At 38.9% G+C, this 21705-nt stretch overlaps 1 protein-coding gene and 1 non-coding gene across 8 annotated transcripts in view; both read left to right on the top strand.

The window, feature by feature from the left end:
• Positions 1-21705, top strand: part of LOC105463886 (ring finger and CCCH-type domains 2) — a 57289-nt gene that overhangs the window by 8660 nt on the left and 26924 nt on the right. For all 7 annotated transcript variants that reach the window (XM_024787381.2, XM_024787382.2, XM_071078287.1 and 4 more), the window contains 7 exons: positions 3849-3966; positions 4993-5226; positions 13643-13818; positions 16245-16445; positions 16913-17045; positions 17166-17284; positions 19439-19551. In XM_024787381.2, the coding sequence (XP_024643149.1) occupies positions 3849-3966; positions 4993-5226; positions 13643-13818; positions 16245-16445; positions 16913-17045; positions 17166-17284; positions 19439-19551 (1094 nt within the window). The remainder of the gene's footprint in view (positions 1-3848; positions 3967-4992; positions 5227-13642; positions 13819-16244; positions 16446-16912; positions 17046-17165; positions 17285-19438; positions 19552-21705) is intronic.
• LOC112423527 (small nucleolar RNA SNORD90) lies at positions 16716-16826 on the top strand. Its single transcript, XR_003014005.1, has one exon. It is a non-coding gene; the product is annotated as a small nucleolar RNA SNORD90 (small nucleolar RNA).

The following is a 21705-nucleotide window of genomic DNA, read 5'->3' as shown; positions in this document are numbered from 1 at the left end:
GCAGGCCACATGCGGCCCAGGACATCTTTGAATGCAGCCCAACACAAATTCATAAACTTTTAAAACATTGTGAGATTTTTTTGTGATTTATTTTTATTTTTATTTTTTTAGCTCATCAGCTATCGTTAGTGTATCTTACGTGGCCTTTTTTTTTTTTTTTTTGAAACAGAGTCTCTCTCTGTCTCCCAGGCTGGAGTGCAGTGGCGTAATCTGGGCTCACTGCAATTCCCACCTCCCAGGTTCAAATGATTCTCCTGCTTCAGCCTCCCAAGTAGCTGGGACTACAGGCACGCACCAACATACCCAGCTAATTTTTTTTGTATTTTTAGTGGAGACAGGGTTTCACTATGTTGGCCAGGCTGGTCTGGAACTCCTGACCTTAAGTGATCCACCCACCTCGGCCTCCCAGTGTGCTAGGATTACAGGCATGAGCCACTGCACCCGGCCATCTTACGTGGCTTTAATGGCAAAAACTGCAATTACTTTTGCAGCAACCTAATAATTTGTTACATGAAATAGTTATTGAACTTTGTTCAGTAATAGGTATAAAGTATGTTTAGTGATCATTAAGGTGTAAAAAATAAATCTCAATGTACCTGATTTTCAGGATTGTATTCTGCGAAAGATTTTCTTTAGATAATGTCATATCCTTATACAAACCATAGATTATATTATAGTTACATATTTCTTTAATTCTGTGGCTAAAATTCATGTATGTAAGTGATTTTGGTGGATAAGAAACGTTTTTATGTAAGTGTACATATTTGTTCACTAGGTGATATGAAAAGAAATGTAATCAAAGCTTTGACCAGAAACAGGTTTTTCTGTTGTCGTTGTTACTCTTTTTTACTTCACTTAACTTTTTGTATAATAGTGCAAATGAAAAAATAAGGTCTATGTAGGGATGTTTATATGGAAAACCAAAAACCAATGTGTCAGTAATAAATTCTGCATGATTTCTTATGACCATGTGCTATATCAAGCTTGTCTGACTTTCAGGCTGCATGCAGCCCAGGACAGCTTTGAATGTGGCCCAACACAAATTCGTAAACTTTGTTTTTTTTTAAGCTCATCAGCTATTGTTAGTGTTAGTGTATCTTATGTGTGGCCCAAGACAGTTCTTCCAGTGTGGCCCACAGAAGCCAGAAGACACCTCTGAGCTATGTGATGCCTGAGTCGAAATAGGGGAAAAAAAAAACACATGTGCTATAGAATTCGTGTTTGTAATTATTTTATTGAATCAAAGCAAGATTCTAGATTTGAAATAACTTCTATTTAATGAGGGTCTACTTTACATTAGGTTTGACAGTAAGTATTCAGCATTTATTATTACTAATTCTTACCATAGCTTTTCAGGTGGTTATTATCCCCATTTTACAGGTTACGAAGAAGATGAAATTCTATACATCATGTACTACATATTAAAGCCAAAAAGGAATTATTTTTCTGATTTGATAGAAAATCCAATAAACCAAAATACTTCATTCATTCCCTTAGTATCTTGAATTTGAAGTCCTCCTTGTAAAGCACAAAATCTCTTTTCAGTGTTTATAATCAAGTTACACACCATGAAATCAAGGTGCATCTACAATCGATAGTGTATCTTAATTTAATTGGCAATATATTTTTGTTAATGGAGTATAAAATAATGTCTCTTGCAAACAATAACATTTTAGATTTGATAAAATATAAACTTTTTGTCAGAATACTAGCTAACCACGAGACCCAGTGGCTTACACCTGTAATCTCAGCACTTTGGGAGGCTGAGGTGGGCAGGCCACTTGAGGCCAGGAGTTCGAGACTAGCCTGGGCAACATGGTGAAACCCCATCTCTACAAAAAATACAAAAATTAGTCAGGCGTGGTGGTGTGTGACTGTAGTCCCAGCTACTTGGGAGGCTGAGATGGTGAGATGGGAGGTTCATTTGAGCCCAGGAGGTTAAGGCTGCAGAGAGCCAAGATCATGCCACTGCACTCCAGCCTGGGTGATCGGAGTAAGACCCTATCTCAAAAAAAATGCAGAAAAACTAGCTACCATTTATTTAGCATTTGCTGTAGGTCAGCGGGTACTGTGTTAATATCATTTGTAAATGTTATCTCCGTTGGTCCTTAAATTGCTTACAGGTCTTTACAATGTGACTTCTGTTACCTCTTCTACTACTGTTCTTATTCTGCTTAAGCTACACTGGCTTCTTAGCCAGTTCTCAGATATACCAAGTATATTGCCACCTGATGGCTTTTATAGTGACTGTTACCTTTGCCTAGAATGTTCAGTCTCTCTCCATTTTCTTTTTTTTTTTTTTGAGATGGACTCTCACTGTCATCTAGGTTGGAGTGCAATGGCCCAATCTCAGCTCATTGCATCCTCCACTTTCCAGGTTCAAGTGATTCTCCTGCTTCAGCCTCCCAAGTAGCTGGGATTACAGGTGCGCGCCACCATGCCCAGCTAACTGTTGTATTTTTAGTAGAGATGGGGTCTCACCATGTTGGCCAGGCTGGTCTCGAACTCCTGACCTCAAGTGATCTGCCCACCTTGGCCTCCCAAAATGCTGGGATTATTGGCGTGAGCAACCATGCCTAGCCTCTCTCTTCACATTCTTTATTCACATCTCACAGTTTTCAAGGAGCCAATCCTGACCACCCTAATTAAAATTGTAACCCCTCGCTAGTATTTCCAGTCCCCCTTATCTTTGCTCTATAATTTCACCTCTTGAAACACTACATATCTATTTATTATGTTTTTAATTTATTGATTGGCTGCCTCTTCTACTGTCCACTAGAATGTGAGCTCCACAAGGGCAAAACATTTTGTCTGTTTTGCTCATTGATATATCCCTGGTACCTATAACTGTGCCCAGTGCATGGTAAGCTCTCCATAAATATAAATATTTGTTGAATTATATTGCACTTTCGTAGTGACACTACAAAATACAGATTTTCCATCTTCATTTTGCAGATATGGAAATTATGACTTGGAGCAATTAAGTAATTTACTCAAGGTCATTCATAGAAGTAGCAGAGCTGCAATTTTTACCCAAGTTTTGACCTTTGAATGGAAACACTCTATCTTATAATGCTTATCTTAAGTAAATAATATAGTGAAAAGGTGATAAGTGCTATGGGGGGAAAAGAAAAAACAACTCTGCCTTTTTTCTCCACTCTTTAATTTTGAAATTCTTTCAGACTTACAAAAAAGTTGCAAGAGATACTATTCAGAGAACTTGTATAACTTTTCGCAGCTTAACCTAGTGTTAACATCCAACACCAAGAAATTAGCATTGATACAATACTGTTAACTTTCTGCTTCTTTTCTTTCTTCATTAATCCACACAGCTCCTGCTATTAAGTATGTTATTTTTTGTTGTTGCTGCTGCTGTTGTTATTTTGAGATGGAGTCTCGCTCTGTCACCCAGATTGGAGTGCACGGTGCAATCTTAGCTCACTCCAACCTCAGCCTCCTGGGTTCAAGAGATTCTCCTGCCTCAGCCTCCTGAGTAGCTAGGATTACAGGCATCCACCACCACACCTGTCTAATTTTTGTAGTTTTTAGTAGAGATGGAATTTCACCATGTTGGCCAGGCTGGTCTCAAACTCCTGACTTCAGTTAATCTGCCTCCTTGGCCTCCCAAAGCGCTGAGATTACAGGCCTGAGCCACCATGACTGGCCTCATTTTTGGTTTATAGAAAGCAGTTTGGCTAGGTGTTTGACTTTAATTTTACTTAAATGGCTTTCATGTAGTATCTATGCGTTATAATTTTATACTCACCAAGATTATTACCAAGTACATAAATAATAGTTGCATGAGCTGAATGAATATTTCTGCAATACTTCTTTTTTTTTTTTTTAAGGTACCAGATCATCAGTCAATTAAGTTAAGTAATCTAGGTGAGAATAAACACTATGAGGTTGCAAAGAAATGCGTTGAGGATTTGGCACTCTACTTAAAACCACTAAGTGGAGGTAAAGGTAAGTTCATAAAATGCATTTTTACTGATAAGTAGGGCTTGGTAGTACATTTACCTGGAATGACTTGATGTGGATACCCTATTAAATTGTGGAAAAGGAGTTTGCTTGAGAAATGCCTTGAAAAATGTATAGATTCAGAAAATTACCTTGTCCTATTTTCTGAAAATAACCAATATTGTCATTAAGAATTCAAGCTGGGGCCGGGTGCAGTGGCTCATGCCTGTAATCCCAGCACTTTGGGAGGCTTAGGTGGGCGGATCACAAGGTCAGGAGAGCGAGACCATCCTGGCTAACACGGTGAAACCCCATCTCTACTAAAAATACAAAAAATTAGCCAGGCATGGTGGAGGGCGCCTGTAGTCCCAGCTACTCGGGAGGCTGAGGCAGGAGAATGGCATGAACCTGGGAGGTGGAGCTTGCAGTAAGCTGAGATGGCACCAGTGCACTCCAGCCTGGGTGACACAGCGAGACTCCGTCTCAAAAAAAAAAAAAATTAAAGCTGGGCGTGGTGGCTTCATGCCTATAATTTGAACACTTTATGAGGCTGAGGTGGGTGGATTTCTTGACCCCAGAAGTTTGAGACCAAGCCCATCTCTACTAAAAATACAAAAAATTAGGTGGGCATGGTGGCACATGCCTGTAGTCCCAGCTACTGAGGAGGCCGGTGTAGGAGAATCACATGAGCCCAGGAAGTTGAGATTGCTGTGAGCTGTGATCGTGCCACTGCACTCAGCCTGGGCAATGGGAGTGAGACCTTGTCTAAAAAAAAAAAAAATTTACCAGAGTCACTGCATCTTGAAATTTGTACAGTATTTGAATTCATTGTTTAATAGTGCTTTTATTAATATAATATTATTAATATAATATTAATGTAATAACAGAGACAGAATACTGTTAGGAAAATGAAAGCACATTAGAAGGGACTCATTAGGAATTATGGCTTAATCATTAAATACAGATAATGAAAATTGACTTTTATTTTTTATTGAAAAAACTTTAGCTCCCTTTGTTTCCCTTTTCCTAAAGGTGTAGCTAGTTTGAACCAGAGTGCACTGAGCCGTCCGATGCAAAGGAAACTGGTGACACTTGTAAACTGTCAACTGGTGGAAGAAGAAGGTCGTGTAAGAGCCATGCGAGCAGCTCGTTCCCTTGGAGAAAGAACTGTAACAGAACTGATATTACAGCACCAGAACCCTCAGCAGTTGTCTGCCAATCTATGGGCCGCTGTCAGGGCTCGAGGATGCCAGTTTTTAGGGCCAGGTAAGATAGGTAACCTATCTTACCTTTTTTATTAGTAAGGGGCTTGAGGATGCCAATTTCTGGAGCTCGGTGAATCCTGAGACTCAGCCTGTCTTTATATGTACAAATATTGATATAATTAAAGATAAATTTGTTTTTGTTGTTGTTATTGCTGTTTTGTTTTGTTTTGTTTGAGACAGTGTCTCACTCTGTCACCCAGGCTGGAGTGCAGTGGCGCAGTCTTGGCTCACTGCAGCCTTGACATCCAGGTTCAAGCAATTCTCCTGACTTAGCCCCTTAAGTAGCTGGAACTATAGGCACACACCATCACACCCGGCTAATTTTTCTATTGTTTGTACAGACAGGGTTTCACCATGTTGGCCAGGCTGGTCTGAACTCCTGACCTCAGGTGATCCGCCCGCCCGGCCTCCCAAAATTCTAGGATTATAGCCACTGCACCCAGCCAAGATATATCCGTTTTTATTAATCTTAATTTATATGATAGACAGTGCTTTTGTGTTTTAAAACAAATTTCTCATTTAAGCTTCAATTGCCGTCAAGATAGGCAATATAGCTACAGTTTTACAAATTAGAAAACCAAGTTAGTGGCCTAAGATTGAACACGTAATAAACCAAAGAAAGGTAAGCTGTTTTTTGGTCTGAAAAAAAATGTTTAAACTCTTAATCGTTTTTAGGGGATAATTATTTATGGTTAGTGTTATCTATGTTCTGTCTTAAAAAATCTTCACCTATACCAAGGTTATGAAGTACCCTGCTGTGTTTTCTTCCAGAAGGTTTATTGTTTGAAATTTGTGATTTAGAACTACAGTTTGGGTAGAATTTATTTTTGGAAAGGAAACTTTAATAAGTGATATTGGGACAACTAGATCAAAATGTGGAAAAAGACAAAATTAGATGCATTTCTTATTCTCTATAAACTATATAAATTACAAACATGTCAGAAATCCTTATTAAAAATAAAAATAAATTATATAGGTAATAAAAACCAATAAAAGAATGTATTTCTGTATAACCTGTGAGTAGGGAACATTTTTCTAACTTTAACTCAAAATCTAGAAACAATAAGGGAAGAAATTGATATTTGACTGTATAATTTTTATGTTTAATTTACATCACAAAAAAATTATAACCAAAGGTAAAAGAAGGCCAACTGGGGAAAATATAAATTATGTAACAAATGTACACAGAGGGCTAATATAACTAATATATATGGTACGTCTAAAAATTCAGAAGAAAAAGACCAACAACCAATTGAAAAATTGACAAAAGATGCAAGAAATACCATTTCTCAGCTATCAGATGGAAGAATCTTAAAGTCTGAAAATAATTCTGTTGGCAAGGGTGTGAGGTACTCTCATCCAGTAGTCATGGGCATGCAAAGTGGTGCAAGAGAGGAATTTGGCAACATCTGAAAATATTACCTCTGTGTTTACCCTTTGGTCTAGCAATCCCACTTCTAGGAATCTATCCCAAAGAGACAACAGAAGGTATAGAATGCATAAAGTTTTAAAAGAACTATTTGTAATAGCAAACATCTGGAAACAACCTGAATGCCTATGCGTAATAAGGTACTAGTATAATAAACTGTGGTATATCCTTCCAGTGTAGTACTATGCAGCTGTCGAAAGAAATGAGGAAGAAGTATATATTCTGCTAGGGTGTGACCTCCAGATACGTTGGTAAGTTAAAAAATAAAAGCAAGGTCCAGAATGATGTGCTCAGTATAGTACTTTCTAAGTAAGAGAAGGAGGGAGAAAATCCAACTTAATCATTTAAATTTTCCAAAAGAAACAATGGTTTTAAAAAAAAAAAAAAAAAAAAAAAGACTTAATACCAGTATGTAGAAGAACAAGGAATCAAGGGAAAGCAGACAGGGACAGAAGCTATACCTTGTCAACTCTATCTTGTTTTGTACTTTGGAACCACATAAGTGTTTTATGTAATTATAAAACAACTTTAAATATTTTTAAAATTTAATTAAAAATGATTAAAATAATACCTAAAAATAAAGCTAAAACAAGTTGGTAGCATATCCATTCGAGAATGAATTATTTCAGGTTACTTTAGAACACAGTGTTTTGACCTTTATATCCCTAGTGGAATATACAATAAATCCTAAATTATATTCATTTGTCATATTGTTCATAATTCTACTGGTATTGTTATTTAGAAACTTAAACAGACACACAGTAGCATAAAACAAGTAAGCAAATAATTATGTTAATGCCACCAGAATCAAGACTTTCAGCATTTAAAAAAAAGATACAAGGCCAGGCACGGTGGCTCACACCTGTAATCCCAGCACATTGGGAGGCCAAGGCGGGTGGATCACCTGAGGTCAGGAGTTCAAGACTAGCCTGGCCAACATGGCAAAAACCCATCTCTACTAAAAATACAAAAATTAGCCGGACATGGTGGCAGGTGTTTGTAATTTCAGCTAGTCGGGAGGCTGAGGCATGATAATCGCTGTAACCTGGGGGCAGAGGTTGAGTGAGCCGAGATCATGCCACTTCACTCTATCCTGGGTGAAAGAGCAAAACTCCATCTCAAAAAAAAAAAAAAAGAAAGAAGGAAAGATACAAGTATAAAATCAAAGATTTAAGTAAAACTCCTGCAGCCTTAAATTTGAATTGGCAATTTTAATACAGACTCATTTGTTTTTCTATTTCTAAAAAATGCCAGTGTCCATGGTCTGTCCACTGAAAATACTTAGAAGTGATGAATAACCCTAACACCCAGATTGTGGGCTTTCATATATACCATTTCCCACTAAACAGAGGCAGGGCTCTTTGGGTAAATGCGTTATTCCAGTCCTGGGGTAGGAAGTCATGTGCTGGGTGGGGAGAGGGGAAGCAAAAAAGCTTATAATCCCAGTACTTTGGGAGGCTTAGGTGGGAGGATCAGTTGACCCCCAGAGAAAGAGATAAGGGAGAGACAATTTTGTTGAAAGGACAAAGAATTGAACATGAAGGAGCTCCTACTAGATGTAAGTAGGGCAATTTAAACATTATAATGAATGACTCCAATGCATTGAAATACAATATGTACAAAACGATTCTTACATATTGAGGAAAGTTTCCTCTTTTAGCTGAATTCAAACTAATAATACATTTAGAAAATGATACAACTAGAAAAATCACAATTTTGCATCCCCAAATGTATTAATGGGCTTCAGCAAGAATTATTTATGGCTGTTAAACCCTTTAGATGAGAGGTAACTGGGGAAATTTATAATAGATGGATAAAGTCTGAACCCACTGATAAATCTTAGCATTACTGAAAGTGGAAAACAATAGGCCTGTACTGTGTATATCTTGACATGATGCATGGAATAAGAGGTGCCCTTGGCAGCAAACAAACTTTACATGAATTAAGGAGGCTAGAGGACCATACTTAAAAATATCATAGGCGGCCGGGCGCGGTAGCTCAAGCCTGTAATCCCAGCACTTTGGGAGGCCGAGACGGGCGGATCACGAGGTCAGGAGATCAAGACCATCCTGGCTAACACAGTGAAATCCCGTCTCTACTAAAAAATACAAAAAACTAGCCGGGCGAGGTGGCGGGCGCCTGTAGTCCCAGCTACTCTGGAGGCTGAGGCAGGAGAATGGCATGAACCCGGGAGGCAGAGCTTGCAGTGAGCTGAGATCCGGCCACTGCACTCCAGCCTGGGCGACAGAGCGAGACTCCGTCTCAAAAAAAAAAAAAAAATCATAGGCTGGGCACAGTGGCTCATGCCTATAATCCCAGAGCTTTGGGAGGCCAAGTTGGGCAGATCGCTTGAGCCCAGGAGTTTGAAACCAGCCTGGGAAACATGGTGAAACCCCATCTCTACCAAAACTACAAAAATTAGTCGGGCATGGTGGCATGCACCGGTGGTCCTAGCTCCTCAGGAGGCTAAGGTCAGAGGCTCACGAAGTTGAGACCGCAGTGAGCCTTGATGATGCCACTGCACTCCAGCCTGGGTGACAAAGCAACACCTTGTCTCAAAAAATAATAATATATAAAAAATTAAAAATATTGTCAGCGCAAAATTATCAGATCTATAATGTGGGAAACTTCAGAAAAATTTTTCTTTAACAAATGGATTTTCTTTTAAATGAGAGGGTTAGAGGATGGTGGAGAATTGATACAGATTTTTTTCTAAAGCCTATAGATACATCAATCAAAAGCAATATGTGAACTTTGGATACTTTCAGAAGACATTTTTGAGACAATGGGAGAAAATAGAACAGACTGAATATTAGATCACATTAAGAAAATAATGTGGCTGGGTGGGATGACTCATGCCTGTAATCCCATCACTTTGGGAGGCCTAGGCGCCGCATTGCTTGAGTCCTGGAGTTGGAGACCAGTCTGGGCAATATGTCGAAACTCCATCTCTACAAAAATGAGTCAGGTGTGGTGGCACATGCCTGTGGTCAGGAGGATCATTTGAGCTCAGGAGGTGGAAGTGCAATGAGTGCAATTATGCCACTGCATTCCAGCCTGGATGACAGAACAAGACCCTGTCTCAAAAAAGAAAGAAAATATATTACTTTTGTTAGGTGTGATAGTGGTGTTATATTAAAACAATTTTTTAAGTCTTATCTGTTAGAATTACATACTGAAGTACTTAAGAATGAAGTAATATATTGTCTGGGACTTTTAGATACTCCAACCAAAGTAAACTACAAAAATGAGCACGAAGTAGATGAAACCTGACTGGCAAAAGCTGTGTTATGGGTGCATGTTATCTCTGCTTTTATGTGTGTTTAAAATTTTCCGTTATACAAATTTTTAAAATATTTCAAAAATCTAGTTTCATACAGAATTAAAGAATGTTACCTTTAGATGTTTCTGATGTTTACTTTTAAAGAAGCACTAGACTAGGTGTCAAATCTCTTTTTTCTACAGCTCAGAAACAAAAAGACAGCCTAATTTAAAAATGGGCACATAACTTGAGTAGACGTTTCTCCAAAGAAGAGACATGATGGCTAACAAGCACATGAAAAAATCCTGAGTGTATTTAGTTATTAGGGAGATGCAAATCAAAATCACAGTGACATACTTGTTTATACCCACTTGGCCATTATTTTATTTCATTTTTTCAGAGACAGGGTCTTGCTCCATTGCTCAGGTTGGAGTGCAGTGGCATGGTTTTAGCCCACTGTAACTTCAGAACTCCTGGCCTCAAGTAATCCTCCCATCTCGGCCTCCCAAAATGCTGGGAGTAGCTATAATTTTTAAAAATGGAACATAACAAATGTTGATGAGAATGTGGAGAATGTGGGCATGTAAAATGGTATGCTGCTTTGGAAAATAATTTGTCAGTTCCTTAAAAAGTTAAACAATTACCATATGACCCAGCAGTTTTATTCCTAGGTGTATACCCAAAAGAATAGAAAACAGATATTCAAACTAATACTTGTATGCAAGTGTTTATTGCAGCATTATTTGCAGTAGTCAAAAGGTGGAAACAATCCAAATGTCCATCAAGTGATAAATGGATTAACAAAATGTAGTATGTCCATAAATAGGCTATTCCTCAGCCATAAAAGGAATAAATGCATATATATGCTGCATGTGGATGAGCTTCAAAAATACTACATTAGGTTGGGCGCAGTGGCTCACACCTGTAATCCCAGCACTTTGGGAGGCTGAGGCAGGTGGATAACTTGAGGTCAGGAGTTTGAGACCAGCCTGGCCAACATGGCAAAACTCTGTCTCTACTGAAAATACAAAAAAATTAGCTGGGCATGGTGGTGTACACTTGTCATCCCAGCTATTCAGGAGGCTGAGGCACAAGAATCATTTGAACCCAGGAGGTGGAGGTTGCAGTGAGCCAAGATTGTGCCACTGCACTCCAGCCTAGGTAACAGAGCGAGATTTTGTCTCAAAAAAAAAAAAAAAAGAAAAAGAAAAAGAAAAAAAACCCACATTAAATTAAAGAAACCAGACAGCCTACTGTTGCCGGGGCTGTGTATAGAGTGTATGAACAGTGACTGCTTAATGGCAATGAGTTTCCTTTGGGGTGATGAAAATGTCTTAAATTAGAGTTGATGGTTGTACAACATTGTGAATATAGTAGATACCACTGAATTGTGCAGTTAAAATGGTTAATTTTATCTCAGTTTTTAAAAGAAGTCCTTGCTAGCAGAGAAACACTGGGAGGTGAAAAAAAGAAAGAAAGAAAAAAGAAAAAATTAAAAAATTTTTAAAGGTCCTTGGTTCTATTAGATTGGTGCAAAAGTAATTGTGGTTTTTGCCATTATAGTTCCAATTTTGTTGGTAACTAGATATGTTACCTTGGCTTAAACACTTAACTTCTCTGGACCTCAATAGCCTCACTTAGAAAAAGGGTTGGTATTTTGAATCCAGATAATATTTCAGCTCTTAAGCTGTATTGTTTTGATTGATAACCATGTATTTGTAATTTGTAATTTTGAAATAATTTCGTATTTTTGGAAAAGTTGTAAGAATAATGCAGAGAATTTTTTGTATATTCTTTACCAACATTCAGCAGTTTCTAATATTTTGCCATATTTGTTATTTTTTCCCTCTCTTCTGAACCATTTGAGAGTAGGTTGTTTATTTTATGCTCCGTTCCTTTAATACTTCAGTGTGTTTCCTGAAAACAAGGATACTCTCTTATGTAACAATATTACATTCATTAAATTTTTAAAAATTAATGATACAATACAGTACTATATACAATTTGTAGTTCATATTCCAGTTTTGTCACCTATTCCAAAAATATCTTTTATAGTATTTATTTTCTTCAAGTGTAAGATCCAGTTCAAGATCACTTTCTGTATGTTTTAGTCATGTCTCTTTTTAGTCGTCTTTATTCTGGAACTTTCATGACACATATTCTTGAAGAATACAGGCTATTTATTTTACAGAATATTTCTTTTTTTATTTTTTTTTTTTGAGATGGACTTTCGCTATGTCGCCAGGCTGTAGTGCAGTGGTGCAATCTCGGCTCGGTGCAATCTCGGCTCACTGCAACCTCTGCCTCCCGGGTTCAAGGGATTCTCCTGCCTCAGCCTCCTGAGTAGCTGGGAGTACAGATGCACACCACCATGCCCAGCTAATTTTTGTATTTTTAGTAGAGATGGGGTTTCACCATGTTGGTCAGGATGGTCTCGAACTCCTGACCTCAGGTGATCTGCCCGCCTCGGCCTCCCAAAGTACTGGAATTACAAGCATGAGCCAGCGTGCCCAGCCTCAGAATATTTCTTAATTTAGAAATCTGATTTTCTCTAATGATTAGCTTCAGATTATACTATATATTCCTGGCTATAAAGCAACATAAATGAAATTAATACCTTCTTTGGGTTTTGCATTCAGAGGCTAATATTTTTTAAATTATATGCAAAATAGTTCTGACAGGCAAAGTAACAGTCTCATGCATGAAAACAATACCATTTATTATAAGCGTGCTGTGGGTCCTTTGCATATCGTTGTCAGAGTAGTTCTGTGTATTTAATTTTTATATATTTATTTGAGATGGGGTCCGTCTCTGTTACCTAGGCTGGAGTGCAGTGACGTGATCACAGCTCACTACAGCTTTAACCTCCCGGGCTCAAGTGATCCTCCACTTCGCCTCCCAAGAGCTGGAACCACAGGCGCATGCCACCATGCCTGGCTAATTTTTTTTTTTTTTTTTTTTTTTTTTTTTGAGACGGAGTCTAGCTCTGTTGCCCAAGCTGGAGTGCAGTGGCCGGATCTCAGCTCACTGCAAGCCCCGTCTCCCGGGTTCACGCCATTCTCCTGCCTCAGCCTCCCGAGTAGCTGGGAGTACAGGCACCCGCCACCTCGCCCGGCTAATTTTTTTTGTATTTTAGTAGAGACGGGGTTTCACCGTGTTAGCCAGGATGGTCTCGATCTCCTGAACTCATGATCCGCCCGTCTCGGCCTCCCAAAGTGCTGGGATTACAGGCTTGAGCCACCGCGCCCGGCTGCTAATTTTTTTAATACTTAACATTTTTTGTAGAGACAGGGTCTCCCTATATTACCCAAGCTGGTCTCAAACTCCTGGGCTCAAACAGTCTCCCTGCCTTGGCCTCTCAAAGTGGTGGGATTTATAGGTGTGAACCACCACACCCAGCTATGTGTGTTATAAATGACTTTTTTTTTACCTTAACCTTATCATCATCTAATTGACTGTTAAATACAGAAGATACTTTAAGTTCTGTTAACTTGTGTTCTGATTGGTATTTAGTGGAAGAATGTTTTATTTACGGAAAGTATGTTTTATTTTGCTTGATTACCTTTTAAATAAACTATATACGTGTGATGTCCTCTTTGTGCTGATTAAATATAGATTATGGGTAATGGGCTACTATAAACTCTTAATACCCAAAGATGTCTGTGACACACATGATCTGATGGGTTCCTCATTTGTCATGAACTTATGTTCCTTTAATATTTTTAGCTATGCAAGAAGAGGCCTTGAAGCTGGTATTACTGGCATTGGAAGATGGTTCTGCCCTCTCAAGGAAAGTTCTGGTACTTTTTGTTGTGCAGAGACTAGAACCAAGATTTCCTCAGGCATCAAAAACAAGTATTGGTCATGTTGTGCAACTACTGTATCGAGCTTCTTGTTTTAAGGTAAGCACTAAGTATCTATGGAAAGACATGCCTGTTTGTGAGACAGATATTTCCTGAAATTCCTGTTACCCAGTCTAGAGGCCCTAGCAATACAGAATGCTTACAAGAGTTGAGAGGAAACTTTCCTTCTGCATTGATTGCATCTGCGGTACCACCTTTTGGTAGTACCTGTTACTATCTATTGGCAAAATAAGAGTACATATGTGAAGATGTCAGTAACAGAAAGAACATAAGGAAATCATTTGGTAAACTTGACTCTTATCAAGTAAAAGTGGACTGCAGAAACCTAATTTCTTTACATTTAGTGTCTTAAAAGGAAATCAGGAACTATATTGAAAACTTCATAAGGAGTATGTAAACTTTGTAACCCATTATTATTTTTGTTATCTCATTCTCTGTAGTGATTAGATTAATACCTTTAATCTGAAAATGGCCTACATGTTATCTCACATACAACAAGGAAATGGAAGGTTGAGGAGATTGGTCCACTCTGCTTTTAGATGTTGTTTTTTGTTTAGTGGAAAGGGTAGGGAAGAACCCCAATATATTTTTAAAATGTAGTTTCATTGTCTAATAGGCTAGCAGGTAGTAACAGATACTGAAAGCAAGCTGAATCCTTAAAGTGTTTTTATGATCCAAGAGTGTAGGTTGCTGCCTGGGTCTTGAGAATGTCTCATGTACTTGGAAGTAGAAAGGCCAATTGGCTTCTATGAAAGTAAAACATTTAAATTTGAAACCAAAGCTTATTTAGGTTATTTTGTTGGTTTTATAGCTCCCAAGAGTGAAAATAGTACAGACAGAAAACTGTTTTCTTGGCAGACCGCTTAGTTTGAGATAACAGGTAATTGGTAATAGAAATGTGTTGGGATTAATTCATTTAACTCCACTAATGAGACTTGGACACTATCTGCCTCATAGTCATAGTGTTTAGTTTCATGCTCTTAGGGCAACTATTGAAATTAATCTCTAGTTCTACACACTTCACTAGGCCCTATAAAACTCTGTAACTTTTTAATGTATAGTTTTTTACTACTTAAGTAGAGGTTAAAGCTATATACCCTGATGATAATTTCTGGGGTAGCAGAAAATTTCTTCTTTTAAGTGACGGACTTTCGCTCTGTTGCTTAGGCTGGAGTGCAGTGGTGCCATCATAATTCACTGCAGCCTTGAACTCCTGGGCGCAGGCCATCCTCCTGCCTCAGCCTCCCAAGAAAATTTCTTAATTATCATGTGGTAGTGCTAATATATGTGTACCTATTAGCTGGATTCCTTGCTTGTCTATCTTTATCCTCTCCTGTTACCAAAGTGATGTTTTTTAAAACATAAATCTGATCATGTCACTTCTCTGCTTAAAAATCCTAAATCAGCCCTGTACAGTGGTTTATACCTGTAATCCCAGCACTTTGGGAGGCCAAAGCGAGAAGATTGCTTGAGCCCAGAAAGTCAAGGCTACAGCAAGCCTAGATCGTGCCACTGCACTCCAACCTGGGTGACAAAGTGAGACCCTGTCCCCCCCATCCCCTGTCCTCCCCATCCCCACCCCTCCAAAAAAATCAGTGGGTTCACATTCCCTTCATGATAATATCCAAATTTCCTACCGTAGTATATAATGCCCTCTATTATTATTCTCTAGCCTGTATCATACCTTAACCCTATGTGTTCTGCTTTTTCATGTTTCTGTTTCACCACTTGCTGCTCTTTTAAAAATTCTATTTCTCCCCCTTTTTTTTTCGTTTTTTTTTTTTTTTTTTGAGACGGAGTCTCACTCTGTCCCTCAGGCTAGAGTGCTATGGTGCTATCTTAGCTCACTGCAACCTCTGCCTCCCGAGTAGGTGGGATTACAGGTGCCTCCCACCACCACGCCAGACTAATTTTTGTATTTTTATTTGAGATGGGGTTTCATCACGTTGACCAGGCTGGTCTCAAACTCCTGACTTCAAGTGACCCGCCCACCTCGGCCTCTCAAAGTGCTGGGATTACAGGCATGAGCCACCACCCCGGCCTCCTCACCTTTCTTTGCTCAGGAGACTCATATTTATTGTACACAAATCAATTCATGTAGCTTTCAGCTGGGAGAAGCCTTTTCTGAAATCCCGTTCTTCTCGCTAATTTAATTCCTTTTCCTCTTTGTTGCCATCAAGCCTTATAATAGCACTTTTACTGTAATTTTCTACTTATAAGTTTCTCTTTCTTAACAGTGGCTGAAATCATTGAAGCCAGGGATTATGTATTTAGTTATGTAAGTTCTGTTCTGTTCCAGAAAGAATTTGTGGTCAGGACATTATCTTATCTATGTACCTTGTTTGTGTGGTGTCTGATATGTAAGTATCCCCCAGCCTCCGTGAAAAAAGAATAAACGAATCAGTTGAAGGGAGAAAGCACAGACCAATTCTGATGAGTTTCTTTTTCTCTTTTCTATTTCTTAGGTTACCAAAAGAGATGAAGACTCTTCCTTAATGCAGCTGAAGGAAGAATTTCGGAGTTATGAAGCGTTACGCAGGGAACATGATGCCCAAATTGTTCATATTGCTATGGAAGCAGGACTCCGTATTTCACCTGAACAGTGGTCCTCTCTTTTGTATGGTGATTTGGCTCATAAATCACACATGCAGTCTATCATTGATAAGGTTTGTGAAATTAGAGATGCTGATGTTCTACCATTGCTGTTACGTTGAAGAGTAATAGAATATTCTAAAGAGTCTATACACAAACAGTTGGAGATTCCTGTGTTTTTAAATGTCAGACTCTTATAAATTATCCTTATTTTCTTTTTATTTTTCTACTTGCAAAATAAAGGGATGCAACAGGGAAACAAATACATGATACTAGCATAAAAGCAGTGAGGCTTACAAAATTTCAAGCTTATCTATATTCTGACCTCAGAGAGTTAATACAGCTTATAAGTTTTCTAAGTGTCTAATGATGAATTTCATAGGGCAGATTCTGAGGTGAAAATTTAATTCATCACTGATAGTCCTACTATGGAATCTGAAGACACTTGAAAACCTATTAAATGTGTTGAAAATTGAAAGTATTTGAATATAAATGTGTCATGAGAACCAAAGTAAAAAGCATTCTCATTTCTGTTTGTTAGCTACAGTCTCCAGAGTCATTTGCAAAGAGTGTCCAGGAATTGACAATTGTTTTGCAACGAACAGGTGACCCAGCTAACTTAAATAGACTGAGACCTCATTTAGAGCTTCTTGCAAACATAGACCCTAATCCAGGTATGTGGGAACATGCTCAGTTGCTTATATTTTTTTCTACTTTCGAGGTGAATAATACAAGAGAATTACTGCTAACATTCTTCCCCTCCCAACCCCCATGCCCTTGGTGGCTTATTTTAGATGCTGTTTCACCAACTTGGGAGCAGCTAGAAAATGCAATGGTAGCTGTTAAAACAGTAGTTCATGGCCTTGTGGACTTCATACAAAATTATAGTAGAAAAGGCCATGAGACCCCTCAGGTAAGTATATTTATTACATTTCTGACTGCTATTATCTCTAACTCAGTTTCATCCTGAACATCTTAACAAGCTGTTTTGTTAATTGGACTCAGTATGTGACTCATAAGTTTTTACCATCTCTGTTCTTTTGGGAGAAACCCAGTTTTTAATGTACTTGGTAACATTTTATAGCACAGCAAGAGTTTTGAGGGTATCTTAGATGTGAGTATACTTCATTACAGAATTTTTTTGACCAAATGTAGATAATTGATTCCAAACGTTTTGTCTAATTCTTTTCTACCGTGGGAAATTGTCATTTATGGAATTCGAATTTTCTTTTTTCTTTTCTTTTTTTGAGACAAAGCCTCACTCTGTTGCCCAGGCTGGAGTGCAGTGATGCTATCTCAGCTCACTGCAACCTCTGCCTCCTGAGTTCAAGTAATTCTCCTGCCTCAGCCTCCCAAGTAGCTGGGATTACAGGCAAGCGCCACCATGCCCTGCTAATTTTTGTATTTTTTGTAGAGATAGGGTTTTACCATGTTGGCCAGGCTGGTCTCAAACTCCTGACCTTAGGTGATCTGCCCACCTCGACCTCCCAAAGTGCTGGGATTACAGGCGTGAGCCACCGTGCCCAGCTGAAATTTGAATTTTCAAGGTAATTTTCAATGTACTTTAGAAATTGAGATATAATCCTGGCCAGACACAGTGGCTCACGCCTGTAATCCCAGCACTTTGGGAGGTCGAGGTGAGCAGATCACTTGAGGTCAGAAGTTCGAGACCAGCCTGGCCAACATGGTGAAACCCCGTCTCTACTAAAAAAAAAAAAAAAATACAAAAATTAGCCTGGCATGGTGATGGACACCTGTAATCCCAGCTACTCAGAAGGCTGAGTCAGGAGAATCGCTTGAACCTGGGAGATAGAGGCTACAGTGAGCCGAGATAGCGCCACTGCACTCCAGCCTGGGCGATAGAGTGACTCTTGTCTCCAAAAATATAAAATAAAATAAAAAGAAGTTAAGATATAATCCTTTATACTAATAACTTCTGTTTATTAAGTTATTATGAGCCATTCACTACATTCAATGTTTTACATATATTATTTCTTATCCTCACAGTCACCTGCAATGTAGTTGCTATGTCCAAGGTGAAATTCAAAGAGGTTAAATAATATAAGATTGTGCTGTCAGGGGGTGGGTGCAGTGTCTCATGCCTATAATCTCAGCACTTTGGGAGGCCAAGGGGGACAGATCACGAAGTCAGGAGATCGAGACCATCCTGGCTAACACAGTGAAACCCCATCTCTACTACAAATACAAAAAATTAGCCAGACGTGGCAGGCACCTGTAGTCCCAGCTCCTTGGGGGCTGAGGCAGGGAGAATGGCGTGAACCCATGAAGTGGAGCTTGTAGTGAGCCGAGATGGCACCACTGCACTCCAGCCTGGGCAGCAGAGCCAGACTCCGTCTCAAAAATAAAAATAAAAATAAATAAAAAAGATTGTGCTGTCAGTAAGAGCTGGGATCAAACCCACACTTTGTACTCTTCTTTCCTCATTCTTAGGAGACATTATAACTTAAAATGTTGACTGAAAAGCAAATGTTTTCATCTTAGGCCCATAAGAATAAGAATATCTTAGATTTTGATGCAAATTGTAGAAGTCATAGTGAAATTTTAATATTCTGCCGCATTGTGTGAACTCAGATAGTTTAAGCCTGAGAGTTGTACCCTCAAGTTGACAAGTGAATTGGTAATTTTTCACTTTTGGGGGAATTGTATTCTACCTTTTCTGAGAAAGTTTAAGTACACAAAGCTTTCGGCTTTTTTAAATGCTTTTTAAAATTGTTTGATTTTGGTAGCAGAATTTTAAGACAGCAATAAATTGATGAAAAAATATTGTATTTTTCTGGGCATTCTGTTAACTAATGAATAAATGGACATAATAACATTTGAGCCAGTTTCAAATAATCTTCAGAAGGAATATCTAAAGTGCCAACTCAGGGTTATGTCACATAACTCACAACAGGAAACAATGGAATATTAGTTGTTTCAGCACAAGAATTACTTGTCTAATGTGAAAAAGAATTAAAGGTGTAATTATAAAGTTCTGAACTTCCTAGAGTGAATTACAAATGGAATCTTCACTTTGCCACTCATTGAATGTGTTCCATTTTTGTAGCCTCAGCCAAACAGCAAATACAAGACTAGCATGTGCCGAGATCTGCGACAGCAAGGGGGTTGTCCACGAGGAACAAATTGTACATTTGCCCATTCTCAGGAAGAGCTTGAAAAGTAAGTGTCGAGAATTCTTTTTTATATGGGTTTAATTTTTTATTTTTATGGGAGTGTTATATACAGTCCTGAAGTTTGTGATGACTTTCAAAAATGCAAGTTAAGGGGGCTGGGCATCATAGCTCATGCCTGTATTCCCAGCACTTTGAGGGGCTGAGGCAGGAGGATTGCTTGTGCTCAGGAGTTTGAGACCAGCCTGGGCAAGATAAGGAGACCCCCGTCTCTACAGAAAAATTTTAAAATTAGCTGTGTGGCCCACAGTTGTGGTCCCAGCTGCTCAAAAGGCTGAGGTGGAAGAATTGCTTGAACCCCAGAGGTCAAGGCTGCAGTAAGTTGTTCACACCACTGCACTCCAGCCTGAGGGACACAGCAAGACTCGCCTCAAAACAAAACAAAACAAAGCATGTAAGATCTGGGTACCAGATTAACATACGTGCATTTAGACCTTCACTCAATGAGACCATTTTATATATTTTGAGACCATTTTATAGCTGGAATCCATATTTCTACTGAGCACCTGTGGAGAATGAAAATACTTGCAGTCTTATTTGCTCAGATTCAGTTAAACCTAGCAGCAAAGTCTCAGGCAAAATGGTAAAACAGATATATATCTTTTTTATGACTTTTGGTCTTTTTAACATTCTTTTTTCCTGTGTATTCTTTCTCTTCTCCTGTGGGTAACCTCTTTTTCTATGTCCATTTAACCGAGACATAAAAGTTAATGTATATAAGGTTTAATACTATTATCCAATTTTTGTTGTTTTGTTTTTTAAACAAAACTTTCATTATTGAGACCTCACCAAAAAATTCATCCCAGCCTTCCTACTTCTGCTGGCCAGTGTATCAACTTTTTTTTTTTTTTTTTTTTTTTGAGATGGAATCTTGCTCTGTCACCCAGGGGGGAGTGCAGTGGCATGATCTTGGCTCACTGCAACCTCTGCCTCCCCTGTTCAAGCGATACTTCTGCCTTGGCCTCCAGAGTAGCTGGAACCACAGGTGCCCACCACCACGCCTGGCCAGTTTTTGTATTTTTAGTAGAGGCGGGGTTTCAGCATGTTGGCCAGGTGGGTCTCAAACTCCTGACCTCAAGTGATCTGCCTGCCGTGGCCTCCCAAAGTGTGAGGATTACAGGCGTGAGCCACCGCGCCCGGCCCTGTCTTATCAACTCTTAGTGGACATATTCATTTTGTTTTTGGATACTTTAAACAAACTGAGCTAATTTTCTCCTCCCATATCTCCTCCTCCTGCCTTCCATTGTACTCACCTCATGTACGCTGTTTAGCCATCCAGCCTGTTATATATGCTATGTTATAATAATCATCTTTGTCAGCTGTCCTTCCTTCAGCTTTTTCCGCTTAATCAGTCAAAAAATTCTGCCAATTCATCTTCCTATATATTTCTGTTTTTTCTTTTTCCTTCCTTTCTTGTGATCCAAGCTGTCATCCCCTTTTCTCGATCTCTTGTTGCCTTCTAACTAGTCTTAAATCTCTTGCTGTCCACCCCTTCTCCCATTATTTCCCTTAAAACAGAAATATTTTAAAAGCACAGATTTACTCATAACCACCCTTCTTCACCTAAGCCTTTGATAGGCTCTCATTGTCCTATAGATTAAGATATAAAATCGGTGTTGTGGCCTCTAAGACCCTGCATCATGTAATCTGTGCCTGCCTTTCTGATCTCATTACACAACAATAATTGTACTCAAGCCACACTGACCTTGTCTCGGTTCATGGTTTGCACTGTGCTCTTTCCCACCTCAGGTCTTTTACATAATGCTGTTACTCCCAGCCTTGCCTTTGAGACCATTCCTTTGTTAAGCTCATCCTTCAGTTTTTCAGGGTAATTGCCCCAACACTTCATACTAACCAGCTGCCTCTTTCTCATACTATCACATAAAATTAATTAATGGCCTGCTTTAGAGCTTGACAAACTTCTTTATGAAGTCCAGATAGCAAACATTTTTGGCTTTGTGGGCCACAGAATCTGTTACAACCATTCAGCAGTGCCATTGTAGCAAAAAACAGCCGCAGACAATGCATAAATTGGGCATGGCTGTAAACTTTATTTATAAAAATACTTTACAGAAACTATGGCCCATGATCTGTTTATTAAATGTTTGTCTACCTTCCATAGGTGTAACCCCCATGGTCTATG

The sequence above is a fragment of the Macaca nemestrina genome, chromosome 14, assembly GCF_043159975.1.
Source record: "Macaca nemestrina isolate mMacNem1 chromosome 14, mMacNem.hap1, whole genome shotgun sequence".
NCBI lineage: Eukaryota > Metazoa > Chordata > Mammalia > Primates > Cercopithecidae > Macaca > Macaca nemestrina.
The sequence above is the reverse complement of the archived record's forward strand: the minus strand, read 5'-3'. Positions and strand labels throughout refer to the sequence as shown.